This window comes from Peromyscus californicus, unplaced genomic scaffold (genome assembly GCF_007827085.1).
Source record: "Peromyscus californicus insignis strain IS unplaced genomic scaffold, ASM782708v3 Scaffold_22__1_contigs__length_63687245, whole genome shotgun sequence".
Taxonomy (NCBI): domain Eukaryota; kingdom Metazoa; phylum Chordata; class Mammalia; order Rodentia; family Cricetidae; genus Peromyscus; species Peromyscus californicus.
Genome location: NW_026294525.1, coordinates 26,465,479 through 26,486,104, shown reverse-complemented (window position 1 = coordinate 26,486,104; position 20,626 = coordinate 26,465,479). Strand labels below are relative to the sequence as shown.

The 20,626-nt window shown below is 41.1% G+C and overlaps 1 protein-coding gene and 1 pseudogene across 1 annotated transcript; one reads left to right on the top strand and one right to left on the bottom strand.

Annotated features, from left to right (window-relative positions):
- Positions 1–12,559: 12,559 nt before the first annotated feature.
- LOC128118739 (small ubiquitin-related modifier 2-A-like) lies at positions 12,560–14,105 on the bottom strand (annotated as a pseudogene).
- Positions 14,106–14,650: 545 nt separating this feature from the next.
- On the top strand, positions 14,651–20,455 carry Smim28 (small integral membrane protein 28). Its single transcript, XM_052750618.1, has 2 exons — positions 14,651–15,024; positions 19,225–20,455. Exons 1-2 carry the CDS (start codon positions 14,914–14,916, stop codon positions 19,585–19,587), a joined length of 474 nt encoding a protein of 157 aa, XP_052606578.1. The 5' UTR covers positions 14,651–14,913; the 3' UTR covers positions 19,588–20,455.
- The last annotated feature ends 171 nt before the right edge of the window (positions 20,456–20,626 follow it).

Sequence of the window (20,626 nt, the reverse complement as noted above, 5' to 3'; positions counted from 1 at the left end):
AACAAAACCTTCCATCTGGTCCAGGACCTGTGCTCCATTAATGCTACTGTTGTCCCTTTTCATTTCTAAGTCTCTAACCCTCAGGCTATCCTCTCCATTATCCATGACAACACCACTCCCTTTCAGTCCTAAATTTTAAAGACACTTGCTTCTCAATACTCCTGGATGTCCACTCCCAAAACCATTTTATCTCCCCATAGATGGATCCTGATACTCAACAATCCCAAAATCTGACCTGGACTGTCCTACCCCAGGGATTTAGAGACAGTCCCCATCTTTTTGGCCAGACACTCACTACAGACTTGGCCTGCCTTCTCCCTTTTCTGTATGACCTGCTTCCGTATATGGATGACCTCCTCCTTAGCCGTCCTTCCTTTTCTGATAGCCAATCAGACACTGCCTCACTTCTCAGTTCCCTCAGCTCCGAAGGTTACCAGCTCTCACCTTCCAAAGCTCTCCTCTCCTCTCCCAAGTTAAATTCTATCTCATGTCAGCCCATAGACACCTCTCTCTAAAGCAGCTTGCCCATCTCCATCCTTATCTCTGCCCTCATGGCCAATTTCCTCCACTCATGGGTCCCTGGATACTCAATCCTAGTACGTCCTCTATACCAAGATGCTCCTAGACCGCCTCCTCCCACCCACAAACAATTTCTCAAACCTAAAACTCCAGTTCTCCGACTCCAAGATCTATACAAACCTTTCTATCTTCACTCTTCCAAAACACATAAACACTTCCTAGGACTGACCTTTGCCCTGTCACTTACCTCTGCAAAACTCCACATAACACCGTTCATGCTTGACCTCCCTGTCTACACGCTCTTTCCACAGCCTCTCTGCTCATCTCTAAATCTAACGAAATAATTCTGGGATCCTCTCACACAGTCTATTGATCCCCTCTCACAATCTACTGATCCCCTCTCACAATCTATTCCCACCAATACTTCCCTCAATTCCTAAATTTCTTCTACCATCTCAGATTTCATCTCTTCAAACTTCTTTTATCAAAACCTCTTCACTCACATTCCTTGCCTGTCCTCCCCTCAAGTCCTCCACATTTATCTCTTTGCCTCAGCTGTCCCCAGACCCTCTACCCTCCTGTCTAAAACTCTCCAATACCTCCTCCTTCCTCCCTCTCATACACAAGAGAGTCCTTTAGCTACTTCTGCCTATACATTTTATAAGGAAGGGCTCTCCTTCCTATCAGGCAGCCATGCCAGACTGAGCGAGCCCTCCATTATCAGTATTCATCCTCACCCTCCAGTTCCTGTTCCCTCATGATCACCCATTCCCCACAAATCTCATCTCTCTTCTCACATTCCTACTTTTCCTGTGCCCAAATGATTACCAAACATCCACTGCCAACTGACTCCCCTAAATTCATGAAATGTCCAGACAGCCTCAGACATCAAACACTCTGAGCAAATCCTACACTCCCAGTTACAATACATAACTTTTGACTTTCCCCCTGGTAGTGCATAAAAATCCCATTAGAATATATCTCAAAGCGGCTGGGTATTACCCATGGCCATCTTGAAGCTATCTTGTGTCTCTATCTTTCTTGTAGTCTCTGCCTATATTTCTATCTAATACTTCCTCATTCCTCTCTCCTCCTCCTCCTCCTCCGAACCCTTCAACAGGTTAGATCTGGATTCTGACACTCCAGTGAAGTCTCACTGGGTATTCAAACCATACTTAAGGGAGGTCCCATACTCAGAAGTAGATGCCAACACAAATCAAACACAATGGTATTTTGGAGATTTTTTTTCTCATAATGCTTTGTTTGGACATTTTTTTTTTACCTTACTGGTTTTTTGCTTATTATTATTTCCTATTTTGTGTTTTTATGGATTGTATGTGTGTTTCTCATTGTTTTTTCTTTGTGTTTTTTTTCCTGTTTGTTTTGTTTTATTCTGGTTTGTTTATTTCCCTGTTTGTTGGTGTGGATTTGGATGGGTGGGGAGGATTTTTGAGGAGATGAGGGAGGGGAAACTGTGATCCAAATATATTGTATGAAGAAATTATTTTGAATAAAAAATACTTTTTTTATATATTGAATATTGGTTTTTCCTTTTTAAGGAATGAGGTTTAAAATCGGAATACAGATTAGAGTTGGCATTTTAAATCCAGTGTTGCCAAATTAAATCACCAGTATCCCAATTGCATATCCCAAAATAGGACTGTTAAATAATGCACATTTCAATTCAAAGGCTTTCATCTGGATAATTTGGGCCATGAACTTGGTATGAATGCCATGCTTCTCAGTATTTCAATAGTGATACTCTAGGTGCATAAACATATTGCTAAAGCACCTGCCTGACCACTGGGAAACCACACAGTATATGCTCCTAACCAAGAGCAATACTTATACCCTACATTTTGACAATATTCTCACTGCCATTGCACTGCATCTAAAGCTTTTACTCAGTTTACAAATCATAAGTTTGTCCCCAATAGTTAGTTGTTAAAATTGTGAAAGATATTACATATAGGCCCATTTCCTGATATCTGTGAAAGCCATTGCATATAGGCATATTTTTCTATATGCCTAGAAAGAGATAGATGTTCCACTCACAGAATTTCCAGTTGTTGGAAAGCACACTGGAGCTCCAGAGTAAAGAGTCTTGTTGTGCCTCTAAAATCAGCTCACTGTAAAGCCCTGGATGAGTCATGGAGCTTCCATTTCTCAAACTATAAAATGAAGGTGGTGTTATGTCCAGATCACGGGGACCCCCGAAAGACCACCACAGAGACTGAGTTCCCTCATGTAAAAGCAAAGAGCCTTTATTTCAAGCTCCAGAGCTTGGTCCCTCTGTCTGTCCGACACAGTAATGAGAGCAGAGAGCCCTGAGCCCAGGAAGGGTGGGATTTTTTATCATAGCAGATGCTGGGTTGAGGGGATTTCCAGGGTCCAGGACCCTGATTGGCTGACATTGTCTAGGGGTATCTGTAAAACAAAAATAGGTGTGTGCTAGACTCAAGGGTATCTGGCCACCTTATCTAATGGTTGGAATGCTTGGGATGTCAGGTACTTCCCCATCCCTGGGTAGATCCCCGGGTGGTATCAGCTTAACGCTTTTCATAGATCTGGGTGTTGCCTGCCAATAAGCCTTTCACAGAAGCTGTGTCTCCTAAGCCTGTCATGGCAGCTGTGTGGTCAAGCTGTTTTGGGGCCCCTCCACAGGTGTTAGAAGAGAATAGCATTATTCCAGAATTTTCTTTCTCTGTTTCCCCCCAACTTTTGTGTACTTATTTAAGGACAAACTTTTAAAAGTAAAATTGGGTTTAAACTTTCCCACTTTTACAACTGAATTGAGGTTTCATTTCTCTGAGGGGGGCAAAACAGGTTTCTCTCCCAACAAAGGGCCATTAATCAACACCACCCTCACATTCAGGGACAGGGAGAGAGCTCGTACAAGGTCTGAGTCAACTCCACAATGTCTCAAGGACAAATCCTGCAACCCCATTCTGAGTCATGTCCTGACTTGCCCAAACTTGTTCAACTATGTCCAAAAATGGTAAAAACTGAACCTCAGCCAATTAAAGGGATACTAGTGTAACTGCTGCTTGCTTGACCAATTATGTTTGAGATGACCTAACTGTTCCTGAAATTCCCCTAGTATGCTTAAATGGGGCCTGCATGCTTCTCAGGGTCATTGCCATTTTGTACAGGTGTTCTAGCCCGCATGCTAGAATAAACGCTCTTTGTTCTTGAATACTGTTTGAGTCTGGGTCTTCAGTGTTTTCTCAGACCCTTACAAAATGAATGAAATCACACAAGATCAAAACACATAAATGAACTTCAACATGGACAAATCCCTTTCGGGGAAAGATGAAAATGCTGTAAATATTTCAGACACACATAAAAGCTCAACTTGCCCACAAGATTAGGCAACTGATTCTCCCCAGAATGTCCGGGTTCCATTTTGCTCAGCCTGACAGTTTGCTCAATTGTGTAGCCAGAGACTTTTCTCTGTCCTGTTTGGTCCCACAGCAGCTTATAAAATAATCACTCAGAGGCTTAATATTAATTACAAACTATTTGGCCTATGGCTCAGGCTTATTACTAACTAGTCCTTACATCTTAAATTAACCCATTTCTATTAATCTATGTATCACCACGTGACCAATGGCTTACTGGGACTTTCACATCTTGCTTTTAGGGCAGCTCTCTGGCATCTCCTCCACTCTGTCCTCTTCTCCCTCTATCTCGGCTTGGATTTCCTGCCTGACTATATCCTGCCTTGCTGTAGGCCAAAGCAGCTTCTTTATTAACCAATGGTAATCAAACAGATTCATAGCATAGAGAAAGACATCCCACAGCACAATAGTTTGGTTTTTGTTTACCTGTTTAATGTTTGCTCAGAGAGTCTCGTTTATCTTGGTGCTTCGTTTTATTTTGATGCTGGCAGCACTCACCAGGAATGGGGCTACTTTCTCAAGACCTGGGAAGCCAATCTGAAACCTGAGCAGAAAGCAGCAGGGTTGAAGGTGCCACTGTCACCCTGGGGCTGGAGACAGCTAACGCTTCTGAATCACCCACTTTCCATCCCCAATTTTTAAATGTGGCTCTAGTGTTTTCTGGTGGGTGATTGACTGGCAGTCCCAACACAAACCAGCTTTAAAGAAAGAATCCTTCATTTAATCCCTTCAATTTCCCAAAGATCAGGGTCAACAAAATCTGAACCCCTGCTAAAAGTTACCAAGCACGCAGAGGGTAGTGCGGAGTCCACTCTGAAAAAAACGAGGAGTATCAGAGGCTAGCCAGAGGTAAGGGACAATTCCCCACAGACACCTTAATTTTGGATTTAGATCCCCCAGAACTGACTAGTTATAATTCCAGGGGGTACAATGATGGTCAGTTCTTCCCACACTTAGTAATGATGCTGCTTGCTTATTCCATTCATGTTGTATACAGTTATTGTGAAAATGTCTCTTACATTCAGTCTTAGTTAGGGTTTCTATTGCTGCAATGAAACATCATGACCAAAAAGCAAATTGGGGAGGAAAGGGTTTATAAGGCTTATACTTCCACATTACTGTTCATCTGAAGAAAGTCATGACAGGAACTTAAACATGGCAGGATCGATCACAGAGGGAGGAGCTGATGCAGAGGCCATGGAGGGGTGCTGCTTACTGGCTTGTTCCCCATGGCTTGCTTAGCCCACCTTCTTATAGAACCCAAGACCAACAGTCTAGGGATGGCTCCACCCATCATGGACTGGGCCCTCCCCTATTGATCACTAAATGAGAAAATGCCTTACAGCTGGATCTCATGGAGGCATTTCTTCAACTAAGGTTCCTTCCTCTCTGATGACTCCAGCTTGTGTCAAGTTGACACACAAAACCAGCTAGTATATATTCTAAGATATATATATATACTTGAACTTTTGCTGGACCTCAGAGCTGATGTAATAATACACCTTAAGATCACTTAAGACTGCTATAGTACTGTGTAATGAGCCTGTTTGTTTAACCTGCCTTTGAGAGAACAATGGAACAACCAATCTTACTTGCCTTGGATTCCCATGTAATAATCTTATTATTTAATTCTAAAACCTAAGTTAATGCATAGATGTAATATTATGTATTCTTCCATGCCCCTGACCCAAAGATCAATGCATGTGTATTTATATGCATAGTTTTTATACTAAACAAGTCAAAGGTGAGCTTGTACAATAATTATTCACCATAGATGCTAAAAACAGCATACAGATACTGCTTGATAAATAATGTTTATAGTACTATTTGTTATCTGGGTCAACCAGAGTCAACTGGAAACACTGAATTAATCCTTTGTAAAACTCAAAGATTTCTATAAAGCACCCCCCATTCCTTCCCCAAAAAGCCCTGTGTTAGAGACAAACACAGGGACAGACAGACAAGGCAATACAGCATTCAGGCACACACAGATGCACACTCATACAACAGACAGATTACAGACAGGCCAGAAACCATAAGCTACAGAGAGATGGAAAACACCAAGAAAAGTGGAGAATGCAAATTTGGACTTATTCTTGGTCAAACTACTCTAAGATGAAGTTTCTGGTTTCTTTAATGTGATGTTCACACATACTTTTGACTGCATTTCTCACTAATGTGTTTAAATGATACAAATTACAAGATATTAATCTATACCTGTTCTGGGTTAAGGAAGCTCCATCCATGGCTCTTCCAATAGGCTCTCATGCCCTCTGCCTCCCAGACCTCAGGCAGCTTCTCAGAACCACCCATGACTCTACATGACAATATCAGAAACCAGTTAGATTAATTAATTCATCTGATGTGTTTCCATCACCTTGGCTTCATCAACTGTAGAGTATAATTACATTCTGACCTGGCTCTTTTGAGCAATAAAATCTCCTGAAAATCATTTTCTTAATTTCTTAATTTCCTAATCTTCAAAATAAGAATAATCCTTTCATATTAGTATTGTTTCTTTTTTTGACAGAAGTAGAGAGTATTATTGTTGTGGAGTATTACTTTACGGTGTGTTACATTTGTTTATGCTGTGGAATATTTGTTTAATGATGCAAAGACGTGTTGCATTCTTTTATGCTGCATTTGTTTAACTCTGTGAAGCTGTGTTGCTGTGCCTGTCTAAAACACCTGATTGGTCTAATAAAGAGCTGAACGGCCAATAGAGAGGCAGGAGAGAGAAATAGGCGGGGCTGCCAGGCAGAGAGGATAAACAGAGGGAAAAGATAGGAAGGAGTAAAAAAAGGAAAGGAGGAGGACTCCGGGGGCCAGCCACCCAGCCACCCAGCCACCCAGCCACCCAGCCACCCAGCCACCCAGCCACCCAGCCACCCAGCCAGACATGGAATAAGAAGGGAAGAAAAGACACACAGAAATAGAGGAAGGTAAAAGCTCAGAGGCAAAAGGTAGACAGGATAATTTAAGAGAAGCTGGCTAAAAACAAGCCAAGCTAAGACCAGACATTCATAAGTAAGAATAAGCCTTCATGTATTTATTTGGGAGTTGGGTGGTGGGCCCCCAAAGAGTAAAAAAAAATACCAGCTACGTATTATAATGAGACAAGTGAGGTGTTCGATGAGTGATGATGCTCCTCACTCCATCTAACCCACTTTGGGTCATACTCATGGGTAGAGGAAATACAGTGCAGGGGTGTTAACCAGTGGCTACAGAGCTCACTCAGCTTTGCTGCTCTGTGGTGGAACACTGAGTACATTCAGTAATAGTGCACTATATCTCCCAAATTAGAAGAGAAGACTTAGGATGTGCTCACCATGAAGAAATGGTGAAACTTAACGTGGTAGACACGCTAACTACACTTGAAAAATGACCAATGCATAACAAGAATCAAAACAGCACATTTTGTCTCATACATATGTACAAATACTATGTCAATAGTTTTTTTCAAGGCAAAATATGCATAGATAAATTAGATAAAGGTTTTCAATAAAAACGTACCTGCCTGTGGTGGTATTGTGTTCCCCAAAATATTGTGTACCTTAATAAACTTATCTGGAATCAGAGAACAGAAAAGCCACAAGATACTTAGGCTAGAAAATGTTAGCACACGCCTTTAATCCTAGCATTCCAGAGACAGAAATCCCTCTGGATCTCTGTGAGTTCAAGGCCGCATTGGAAACAGCCAGGCATGGTGACTCATGCCTTTAATCCCAGAAAGCAGCCTTTAATCCCAGGGAGTGGTGGTAGAAAGCAGAAAGGTTTATAAGGCGTGAGGACCAGAAACTAGGAGCATTTGGCTGGTTAAGCATTTGGCTGGTTAAGCTTTCAGGATTTCTAGCAGCAGTTCAGCTGAGAGTCATTTGGATATGAGGACACAGAGGCTTCCAGTCTGAGGAAACAAGACCAGCCGAGAAGTTGGCCAGGTGAGGTTACTGTGGTTTGTTCTGTCTCTCTGATCTTCCAGTGTTCACCCCAAAACCTGGCTCAGGTTTGACTTTATTAATAAGACTCTCTAAGATTCCTGCTACACCTGCCCACTAGTGTTTTCAATTCAAGAATTTTTATTTAGGGGCTGGAGAGATGACTCAGTGGTTTAGAGAATTTTGCTTCACCTACATAGCAGCTTACAAACAGGGGATCCAACACCCTCTTCTGACTCTAATGAGACTGATCACACACATGATGAACATACACTCATGCAGACAAAACACTCACACATGTACAATAAAATAAGTCTTGCCGGGCGGAGGTGGCGCACGCCTTTAATCCCAGCATGCGGGAGGCAGAGGCAGGCAGATCTTTGTGAGTTTGAGGCCAGCCAGGTCTATAGAGCGAGATCCAGGAAAGGCGCAAAGCTACACAGAAAAACCCTGTCTCAAAAAAATAAAACAAACAAAAACAAAAAAAAAAGTTATAAATTTCATATCTTTTTTTTTTTTTTTTTTGGACAGGGTTTCTCTGTGTAGCTTTGCGCCTTTTCCTGGAACTCACTTGGTAGCCCAGGCTGGCCTCGAACTCACAGAGATCCGCCTGCCTCTGCTTCCCGAGTGCTGGGATTAAAGGCATGCGCCGCCGCCACCACCACCCGGCTAAATTTCATATCCTATTCCTTGATAATTCTAAAAAATAAAATCTCAAAAAATATTTCTCCATTGTGGATAGAACTAAAAAATGGGGAACCGAGAGAATAATGAAAAGACTTTAAAAAAAAAAAAAAAAAGGCAGCAAGGAAATTTCTGAGTCTTTTCCGTCTTTGAAATGGTGACTGTAAGAATGGACAAAATCATCAAAATTGGTTGACCGGGAACTTAAGACCATTCTCACTGCCCTTTCCCACAAGTTCATCATGAGCACACAGGAAATCTTCTTTGCAATGTTCAAGCATGCACAGCTGTTGTTATTGGCTATGTTTCATGCTGTCCCTCACAGCTCTTGGCCTTATGTCTATTTGTACACTCTGACCAGTGACTTCCTGATCTCCCTGGCCCCCAGCACCTAGTCACCACCCTTCTGGTTTGCTCCTGGACAGTCAACATTTCTAGATGTCACATGTAAGATTATGTGATATTTGACACTCAGCACCTGGTTTATTTAACATAGATCTTCTTGGTTCACACAAGTTGTTGCAAATGACGTGATTTCTCTTTTTAAGGCTGACTGTTCATTCATGCTGTATAATACTCCATTTTTTTAAATCCATTTATCATTAGGAGATACTTAGACTGATTCCATATCTTGGCTATTGTGAATATGGTAGTATCTTTGACCTATTAATTTTCTTACCCAACAGTGGGAGTATTTTCCCTTTTATGTTAATCATTCCTTTAGAGCTTTTAATTTTCTATGAAAACCTCCGATCTCATAAGTGCTTATGGTCTTCCGGAGTAAACTTCGTATCGATAGTTTCTATTATTGCCATTCTGTGCTGTTGTCCTTTTAAAGGACCACAGGGTTTAGTCTTCTTTCATCCATGTCGCCAGCAGATTCAGTCAAACTGTCGCTTCCTTCCAGATTATCAAGGCAAGCCTTCAGCAAGACCACGCCAGATAGGTGACCCTTGGGTGACCTCTTGGATCCCCATGGAAGTCTGACTCAGGCAGGGTGATCTGTCACAACAGTGTCTGCAGCCTGCTGATTAGTTTGTCTGTCATCCTAATCAGATACAAGCGTATTTAATTCCTGTAACCACATCTTAAGACAGTGTGTTGATCTGTTTACTAAGATTCAAATGTATTTACTAGCTCACAAATTTAATATGGGGGGAAATGTCTACCATTTTACACTCTGTTTGGTTCATTTTTATCTCCTATTAGTGTCTTAGGAAGTTTTCTTCATTGCTAGCTCCAAAAGCAGCATATGAAATATATCAGGCAAACTCTATTCACAACTAATAAAATGAGAAAAATCCAGTAATCTCAGCTGTTTTTAAAGTCATCGTAGCAAATCAACTATACAGAACACGAGGAGATAAAAGAAAAAGAAAGTGAGGAAAGATAAGTCCGTCTGAGAAGACAAATAATTAAATAGGAAATAGAGTTCTCTACTCATGCTTTCTAAAGGAGACTAGAAGGAGCTGATGTGATAGTTAGTAACCCTGGTATTGTAATTAACACACCAAGCTGTAAATGTCCTGAGCAGAGCTGGGTGTAGTTCAGTAGTAGAGCCTTGGCCTAGACTATGGGTCATGGATTCACTTCCCCTCAGTCCCCCCAAAAAAGTTCTGGGCAGTGAAATGTGAGCTGGCTAAGAGGTTTATGGAGCCCCAATACCATCTCTTGCACTCATGGAATCACAGATATCCTGTATGAGACTCAGCCCTTTATCATTCCATCATGGTGGAGACCGAGTTCATTAACCCCACCCTCCCCTGAGAAGCCATTGGCAGCTACTGGAGAAGGGGAGTCCTTTTCTTCAGTGAGGTAGCCACTAGTTAATCGCCCATGCTTCAGTAAACAACTCCCCACCCATGCTCCTGTAAACAATGCTAATTAAACTCAGTGGGTCCAACACACATGCACACAAGAGATTAAAGTAGCAGTCCTGCTGGTAAGAAGAGGGTTCAGCCGGGCGGTGGTGGCGCACGCCTTTAATCCCAGCACTCGGGAGGCAGAGCCAGGCGGATCTCTGTGAGTTCAAGGCCAGCCTGGGCTACCAAGTGAGTCCCAGGAAAGGCACAAAGCTACACAGAGAAACCCTGTCTCGAAAAACCAAAAAAAAAAAAAAAAAAAAGAAGAGGGTTCAGTAGCAGGGGAGGGGATGAGAGGGAGAGGGCAATGAGAGGGTGTGTATAATCTGATCAAAATACATTATATGCATGTATGAAGCTGTCAAAATTAAAATTTTAGATCCACTTAAAAAACAAGGAGATGTTCTGCCTTTTGCTGTAAAAACATTAACAATAAGCATATGTTATGAAGGTTAAAAAGAAAACAAAATAGAAACCCACCACCACCAAGTTTGATGATTAAAATCCACATAGATTTTAGAGTTGAAATCCAACTGTATAAAAAGGCTGCAGCAAATCCAGGGCCTTCGCTCTGTCAGCTAAGCATAGCTCACAGAATCGTGAGTCACAGCAGAGGTCAGGATTGTGTGTGTCTCCTCAATGAGTTCTTGTATAAATCAACTAACAACTCTGTGATTTATTTTAGAAAGAATACATAGTTGATTCAATAACCACCAGTATTAGATTAACCAGCATGCTACAGGAATTCAGAGGAAATAGCCCCTCATTCTCATTTGGGTAGAAATTATAGGCAGGAAATTATAGAACATTACCTCAGAGTGGCTTTTACATCCACCCCCCACCACTGCCAGCCTCTCTTCTGCACTACAAATCTTCCTCATATTCATGACTTTTTGTTTTGTTTTGGGTCCCACAGAACTTACCTAGGGCTCTCTGTGTGACCATGGGTTTGGAACCTCATGGGTTTAGAACCTCATGGGTTCACAGCTGGATACTATGCTACTCCATCTGCCAGGATCTGTTAGTAATTAATAGTTCAACAGTAAGTGGTGGAGCCTCATGAGCCCCCTTCCCATCCATAGCTGACAGCTGGGTGGGCCTGACTTCTGTAGGGCTGGTGTCAATAGGCACCATTACTCTGGGTTCATAATTGACAAGGCTATAAAGTGCTTGGAAGATGGCATTCACAGCCCTTCTTCCTAGCTTCCACCCCTTACCTTCTTTCGGCCTCTCTTCCACAATGTTCTCTGAGTCCTAAGGGAGTGCTATAAATGTCTCCTTTAGGGTTGAGCCCTCACCCATCCTTTATTTTCAATATCTGTGCATCCATGTTTCTCCACCTTCACCTCCATTCCCTTGCAAAGAAAGGCTTACTACCAAGGTCCAGCTATCAAAATATTAAAGTCTAGCAATCAAAAGCCTCCTTTGGCTCACCTAATTAGCATGCCCAATTAAAATTATACACGTCGTCCTAACATATGGTTTCCCATTGTGCAGGGTTCTCTTTCAGTTCTAAGATTAAGTAAGACCTTCCATTTTGGCGAAACCTTGTTAAGACACACAATTTTAGGGGAGATAAACAGTGGGATTTTTTTTTTCATTTTAAACAAGAATTTACTTTACAAGATGTTGACTTGAAGGAGAAAGTAGGATTCATTTTCTTTTCAAGAATTACCCCTTCTTAAAGAGAGATTGTCCTGCAATGTAACAGCTACACACAAAGAAATGTATAAATTCATCGTTGGTTTGACAGAGATAAATGAAAGACATAAAAATCCTCCAATTGAACAAAGTATGCAAGTAGTTTTGTGGTGTTGGGTTCTTCGGTCAAAATAATGATGGAAAAGTGACGTCCTGGAATATAGGTGAGAGCCAAGTGAGCATGCCACTAAGGTAGAAAGGGGGTGTTTTCACAGAACAGTGCCTTCTTCCAGATCATCTCCATTTGGTGTCAGCCAAAACAGAATTTTGGCCATTCAGGGTTTTTGTTTCATTTTTGGTTTTGTTTTTCAGTGTAACGTGCTGTGCACATACACCAGTTACTTTATGTCCAGTCAAGGGATGGAAGAACAGGGTAGGACCCAAACTGCAGCTTTCTAATTGAGAATGTATTCATGATCTGTAACAAAATTCTGGAGTAGCGTAGCAGGCTCCCTGTCTAGTAGGCACTTCCTGTCTGTCCCTAGAACACATCTGTCATATCTGCATCCTCTGCTTCCAGCTGTGCAGGTGTGTCTCTTTCACTGATTGGTTGCCCATCAAGCTGGAATCCAATCTGCCTCACAGACAAACCCTGTGCTTCACAACAGGCTTTTACTGGTTCACTAACCATCTGCCTCTTGACTTCAAAAAGCACCACAGAACCATCGCCCGCCACCTTCACAGGTATATGATTGCTGTTCTCGGTCTCGGCTCCTTCCTTGGGTTAAGACAGGATGTTAAAGGGGAGATAACGGGGAAGCTCATCTAAGACACAGGATGTTTACAGGTGAAAAAACAGGCTGTTCTAAAGTGTGTGTGTGTGTGTGTGTGTGTGTGTGTGTGTGTGTGTGTGTGTGTGTGTAAAACATTCCAGTCTGCAGGCAAGCTCTGGAGGTAGACAATTCAATGGCTCCAGGAAGTCCCTAAAACTGACCAGATTCAATAGACCCCTCCCTTCCCCAAAATACAGAAATAAGGAGGACTGCTGAGAGACACTTTCAGACAAGCTGAACTGCCTGGAAGAAGCTCAGACTTAGTTCTTTGGTCTGAGCTTTCTAACCCATTCAGTCGCCTGCAGGTTGGTCAGTGCAGTTCAGGTTTCTAGGTGTCATGATCTGCCACCTATGTTGAGGTGGACTCTGGTGATTCAGTTGTCGTTTCTGCTCCTGTAAATAACCCTTCACTCTTATTGCTGTAATTAACCCAACAAAAACAAACTGGCTAGCATGTTGAACTTTGGTGGTATAGTTACTTTGGTCTGTGATCAGTTCTCTATCTGAGGTGGGTAGCCATTGGTTCACATCACCCCAGGAACAGTGCCACACAACAAGGTACAGGTGGCTGGGATGCTTCTGGTATAATGTCTTGACAAACAAGGCAGTATCTTAACTGAAAGTACAAAGTCAGCTAACTGCACAATAAACAGAATAAATAAAAAGAAAAGGCAGGAAAGACTTGTATACGAGGATACTGAGACGGCACCGGGAAACCAGGCAAACATTCACAACACAAGTGAACTAGGCAAGGACTAAGTTCCAGGCAGGACAGTAGTCTTTGAAAAGTCAATAGTAACTATGGGTCCTCCCCCACAAATTGCACCTATCTGTAAGTCTGTGACTCCCTAAAACATAGCCATAGGCCACCATGGGTCAATAGATGATAATCCTAATTAAGGAGAAAAAAATCCAAGTTAAGAAATATTTCAGTCTGTGACAATCACTTCATCCCCAACACCATGCCTGCTGTGGTTTGAATGTGTCCCCTCCCAAATTTAGGTATTGCCAAGGTGACAGAATTGAGAGATGGGCCTCAGAGGTCATTAGGCCATGATATCAACTCCTTCCTGAGTAGGACTGGTATCCTTATGAAGGTGTCACACAGCTTTATGACTAGCCAGATCTTCTGTCCTCCACCAGGTGAGGACACAGGAAACATCTCCTCACCACATACCAAATGCTAGCACCTTGGTAGCAGACTTTGCTGACTTCAGATCTGTAACACATCATGAGTTTCCCCACTCTTAGCTACTCTGTTACAGTAGCAATAAACAGGCTAAGACAATGCTCCAAATATTAATTAGCACAAACATGTAATTAAATATCCCCAAGTTAGCCTAGAAAACATTCAATCTAAAAACCTCTTATTTGAAGCTTGTCAGTATTTGTATAAAGTTTACAAGATAATCAGAAGGAAGGCTATTTAGATACAGGTAATTCAATTTTTTTAAAAATGAAATCAGCAAACATCACATCCAAACAATCTTAGCTATTGTCCATCTGGCTTCTGTACAATTTTATCATTAAGCATCTTTCCTCTAAATAATTCAGTGAAGAATTATTAATGGCCCTTGCTTCTCTACCAAATACCTCTTTGCCGTTCTGTACTATAGAATCCAGAAATCGTTGAGGATAATTCAGTCTGTGTGGTTTTGCTTGATCAGATATGTCTCTGAGAAGGAAATGGTAAGGAAAGGAGGCGGGTCTTAGTTACATCTAAATATGAACAGCTCTTGATGCACCGAGAGAGACCATACTTTGTAACAGTGCAACACAGGAACCTCACCTGGAATCTGTCCCATTTCTAAACACTTTCCAACCCTGCTAGTGAGAAAGGCCACAAAAACCAATCCAAAAGCACTGAGTTTAAAGCCAGTCCGGAGAAGTCCCTCTGCTTGGATTATTTTCCCAGTTACCACTCATCGGAAAACAGGCTTACCAACACACGCTCCCGGAATCCCAGCCAAGAGCAAGCAGCATTGTGGAATCTGGACAGCAGGGTGGAAGGGTGGCCAGGGCATCAGCAGATGGAAACATGAGGGGACTGCTGGGCAGCAGCTGGAGGAAGTTTGGCCATGCTGGCCGGGGGACGTACGAGTGGCTAACCAGTGAACCAAGCCTACCACTTCTGGAGACCCAGCTGCAGGTCTGTATCTATGGATTCAGCCATTCCTTCCCCCAAAGTACGTTTCTTAGATCTTTAATCCAACGTCGCCTGTGTTTTCAGGTTTTAAAACTTAGCGTGGCCACATGGAGTATTAAATTGATATAATAAAAATATGAGTTCTCTGATTAGCAGTCTGTAAGAAGCAATGTGGGGGGGGGGCTTAGCAATCACCAATGTATCATAGGAATATTTGTTCTATCACTTATAGATTGAGAGTTTGGGGAGGGCTTGGCAATCACCAATGTATCATAGGAATATTTGTTCCATCAATTATAGATTGAGAGTTTGGGGAGGGCTTGGCAATCACCAATGTATCATAGGAATATTTGTTCCATCAATTATAGATTGAGAGTTTGGGGAGGGCTTGGCAATCACAAGTGTATCATAGGAATATTTGTTCTATCAATTATAGATCGAAGAACACCTGAGTCTAGGAACCAAGAGCTTTTTGATGTGTTTTAGATGTGTTCTTTGCTCCGTGTGCAATGTCTAGACACTATAAACGAACTAAGAGGTTAGGCTGTTGTTCCTGACTGTGTGGTGAGCGTGTGTCTAACAGTCCGCAGAAACCGCTGCTAATCTTCAGGAAGGAGGGCAGGGGATTAAGGAGTTTTCTCTTTTCCTAAGAAATATAGCAGCTGCTTGGAGTTGTCTGGCAAATCACCAAGACAGTGTCAGTCTGAGCAACATTAAAGAAAAAAATTATAGAAAGCTAAGAACAAAGATGTTACAATCAGAGCCTAAATAAATGGCATGCTGACCACACAAGAAAGGGAAATAAACTTATTTTCTCATTTTCTAGAGAGCTGGAGAGATTGGTGTTTAAAATCTCCTAAACCTGAATTTATAGAAAAGCATACTGGTATATAGAAAGATAGATCCTTCACGTGTTATACCTTAATCTCAGTATTTTTCTAAAATGTCCCTAAGTAAACACAAACCTCAGAAAATTTTTAGAAGTTAAGCAGCAAGTTGGAGTACAGGAAAGGATTTTAGAGCTGTTGAGCAGGAATAATAACTTTTCTGTATTAAGGGCACACAACAATTTCAATAATCATAACATGAATAATCAAATACAGAAATTAAGAATGCTATAATGCATTTGCCCTACAACTCTGAAATTTTCTTAAGTGGAAAAATAGAGTACTTTGTCTCAAGAGATTGTAGTACTCTGCATGTTAAATAATAAAACAAAACAAAAACACTTCTAATACTATTTAGTGTTTGGACAAAAGTAATCAACCAACAATAATAATGATTTCATTTAAGAATGTATTATTTTTCCTTTCCCAGTTTTTTGAAACTCATATTGATAATATTAAATGTGGCATCATTGTACACAACAGCATCTGTTACATAAAATCTTTTAAATAGAATGTTAAGTATCTTTGTATCCAGTGCATATTAAATTTATCAGGTGTAATAGAGAATTTAAAATTTGATGACCACAGTAGACCAGAAACCATTATCATCTGTTATTGATATAGAATAAATTTTAAAACACATTGCAAAAAATGATCTGTGTTGTTTGGAGTGATGGTTATTTTAAAGGTGATGGTAGCTTTAGCACATTAATGATTAAACTAGAAAGAGGAAACCAGTTAGAGTTAACTTTCCTTTTTACTCAAATTTGATTTGTTATTTCAATGGATTCCTTTATAGTTTGATGAATCTTTATACTTTTATAATCAACGGCCTATGTTATGTCACAATAGATTATAAGTATATTATTCTGATATTAACTAGATTATATAGAAGAAACAAAAGAAATCTCTAGTTTAAAAAAACAGCAGCCACACACAAAATATATTACTTTTTTTTTCTGAATATATACATATATACATAATAAACATGAATTTAGTAATGCTAGGTTTTATGCTTATCATATTTTCTAGCCTTATCAATACAATTTCTAGGTTTCTCCTGGTTGTCTTTAGTATTTTATTTATTTATTTATTTATTTGGGGTTTTTTTTTGTTTTGTTTCGTTTTTTGGTTTTTTTTGTTTTGTTTTTTGAGACAGGGTTTCTCTGTGTAACAGCCTTGGCTGTCCTGGAACTCACTCTGTAGACCACGCTGGCCTCAAACTCACCTGCCTCTGCCTCTCAAGTGCTGGGATTAAAGGTGTGCATCACCACCACCCAGCTGTCTTCAGTATTTTACTGTTAGTAAATTTGAGTCCCCTGAAACATGAAGATAAAGACTCACCATTCACTGAGATCTTTATGCACAGTAATTCACTTTGTTCCTTTGCTAATCCTCAAAATCAGACACCATTATTTCCATTACCAAGAGGAGAAAACTCATGTCCAGAGATGGTAAGTGTTCTCCCTGGTCACAAAAGAGATAGCTGTCCAGCCCAAAGATCACAGTTGCTCTGCTCCTTAAGAAGGCCTTTGGTTTTGAGGCTGCTTGAGCTAAAAGAGCTGAATTCATACATTACCAAGAATAAAATATCTGGCAGTATAAGCACAGAATCAACCATCTCATTTTGAGCCAGAAAACACACATTGTAAAGTCTTTAGGGAATAAGAAAAGATTATCCACACAAAGCAAGATGAGCCCGTTGTCCTGCCCATCAAAATCAGACAGAACTCTAAAAGTAAAAGTGAGAAGGGAGAGCATCAACTCTCACGATAGTGCCTTTGCCTTCTATTCTCACACAATGAGCTTGCTATTTCTTTTTTTAAAAAAACCATTTTTTAAAAAGATTTATTTATTATGTATACAGTGCTGTTTATGGGTAGCCCTACAGGCCAGAAGAGGGCGCCAGATCTCATTACAGATGGCTGTGAGCCACCCTGTGGTTGCTGGGAATTGAACTCAGGACCTCTGGAAGAGCAGCCAGTGCCCTTAACCTCTGAGCCATCTCTCCAGCTGGAGCTTGCTATCTCATTTGTTTCTTTTTTCTTTCTCTTTCTCTCTTTCCTCCTTTCTTTATTTTTAAAGATTTGTTTATTTATTATGTATACAGTGTTCTGTCTGCACACTGGAAGAAGGCATCAGATCTAATTACAGATGGTCGTGAGCCGCCAAATGGTTGCTGGGAATTGCACTCAGGACCTCTGGAAGAGCAGACAATGCTCTTAACCTCTGAGCCATCTCTCCAGTCCTCTTTTTTATTATTATTATTATTATTATTATTATTATTATTATTATTATTACTATTTTTAAACACATTCTTCACCTTTAAGATATTTTCTTTCCCATGGTTGCAGATATTTGCATTTTTACTTTGTGCTTTATTTATTTAATACAGAAACTTTGAAATACATCCTTAGTGACTGATCTTAAAACAATATACATGCAATTACAGCAGTATTTTAGGCTGCATTTCAACTCTTCCATTCATGATATTATTTACTCCATCAGGAACCATTATTTTTTTCTTTTTAGCTAACACTACAAAATTAAGATCTTTTAGGTTATATAGAAATTTACATGTAATTTGCGTGTATGTTTTGACTCATGTACCCCAGGCTGATCTCAAACTCGCTATGTAGCCAAGGCTAGACTCATGCTTTCACCCCTTCCCCTCCCCTAGTACTGGGATTACAGGTTTGAGTCACCGTGTTGGATTATGTGTGAATTCCTTTTTCTTAAAATTTCAGAAACTTTCAGGTCACAGGTGTGTACCTGTGATCCCAGCACCCAGGAGTCACAGGCAAAGAGATCCAAGCCAGCCAGGGTTACATAGTAAGACTGTCTCAGCATCTCCTATAAAAATAAATATCTAGATCAATAAATTTTCAATTCTATATTTGTCATACCAATATTACATAATCAGGCTTAATTATAACTCTAAGTGCAGCTATCAAATCTGAACTCATCAATTATTCACATGTGATATGAACTTATAACCATGTGAAATTTTGTTCCAGAATTAAAGATGAACATTATGTGAGTCTTCTGTGCCAGCAAAAACACTGTTGACCTAATATTAAACAAAGTAAGTAGATAAATGATAAGGGTTCCCAGTGAAAAGAATAAGAGGTATATTACTCTTAGAATACCAATGTAAAGGTATTCTAACATTTTAACTTCAATATCACTGTGTGCTTGGACATTCTGAATGCACACTTTGGGGTGTCATTCACATTATTTCACCTAAGGGTCCATGAGCAACACTTGCAAAGCCCACCTTCCCTCATGTTTGAACTCCTCTTATTCCTTACTCCAGGGCACCCAGCAGCTGAGTTCCACCCAGGCGGATGTGGAGCCTTTCCTGTGCATCCTGCTTCCGGCCACCATCATGCTCTTCTTGGCCTTCCTGCTGCTCTTCCTGTACAGACGCTGCCAGGCCCCACGGCCCCAAGGCCAGGTGTTCAGCATCGACCTCCCAGAGTCCCCTTCTGGAGAGGTAACTGACTTCTTGCCCAGCCTACCTTGGGGCAGCGAGCAGAGTGTCCCCTACTCTCCACTGCCGGTCTTTGGGACCCTGCACTTGACCTGCCTGCCACCCTCCTATGAAGAAGCCATGGGGAACCCTCCTGGGATAGACGTCCTGGACACAGAACCTCAGAATGGAGAAGAGTCACCCTGACCAGAGGACTAAAAACTAACTCTCTGGAAACCCTTAAAAAAAAATGTTCCCGACTCTCACAAACAGAACTGGGAAAGAGAGGCCATCCAGACCCAAGGAGATGAGACTCACTGCCGCCCTACCCTAGGCTACTTTCCAAGTATCAGATTTACCTACTTCCCAGTTCATTAGGGAAGAGATTCCCCCAAGTCCTTAGATATAACTGAGCTCCCCTAAATCAGTAACACCCCTCAGAAATGTGGGAAAGTTGTGTGCTGAGAAAAGAAATGAATAGTCGGATGACTGATTTAACTAAACGACTGATTTATAGCTTAGGAATCGGTTCTGAAGGGTCAGAAAAAAGGCTGGACCAGCTAAAGGCCATTGCTTTTCCCTCCACGTGAAATTTGTTTTCCTAAATCAATTTTGCAGGGTCTTTTAGCTTTTACTTTTGTGACCATTTCAAGAAACATTGAGAGTTCAAGAAGAATAGAAGACATCCCTAGAGCTTTGGGAAAAATTGTACTGTAAATAGTCATGGTCTATGTTTCAGTATAAGTAGAAATAGAGGTTTGCAAATATTTTAGTTAAAAAAAATGACCCTTTCTAGTATTTCCTTTTTGTATGGCTCTCATAGTTGCCCTCTGGTTCAGTTTCTGGAGCGGGGATGGAATTTGTCCGGGTTCCATGGGAATGTCTCCCAGGGCACAAGTGCTATGCCGACGTGCTGGTTACTATGATCTTGCATTGTCTCACTGTTTTTCGTGCCATGTCATTTTCACACACTATAGCACGACTGTATTGCACTGGAACACCATCATTGACTCTGCTGTCGTCTTCACCATTGGAAATAAAGGTCAAAAAATTGGGGTCACATGGTTAAACGGAACAGATTTGCCTCTAACAGAAACCTCGTAAACCACAAAACCCCAACCCCGGCTTTATAGATATCAAAACTAGAGCTAAGTCACGTGGTCACTGTAATAGCCCTGTAAAGGCAGAACTATGACCAGAAGCCTGGCCTCTATGTCCTGAGAAGGAGTGCCTTCTGTAACAAGAG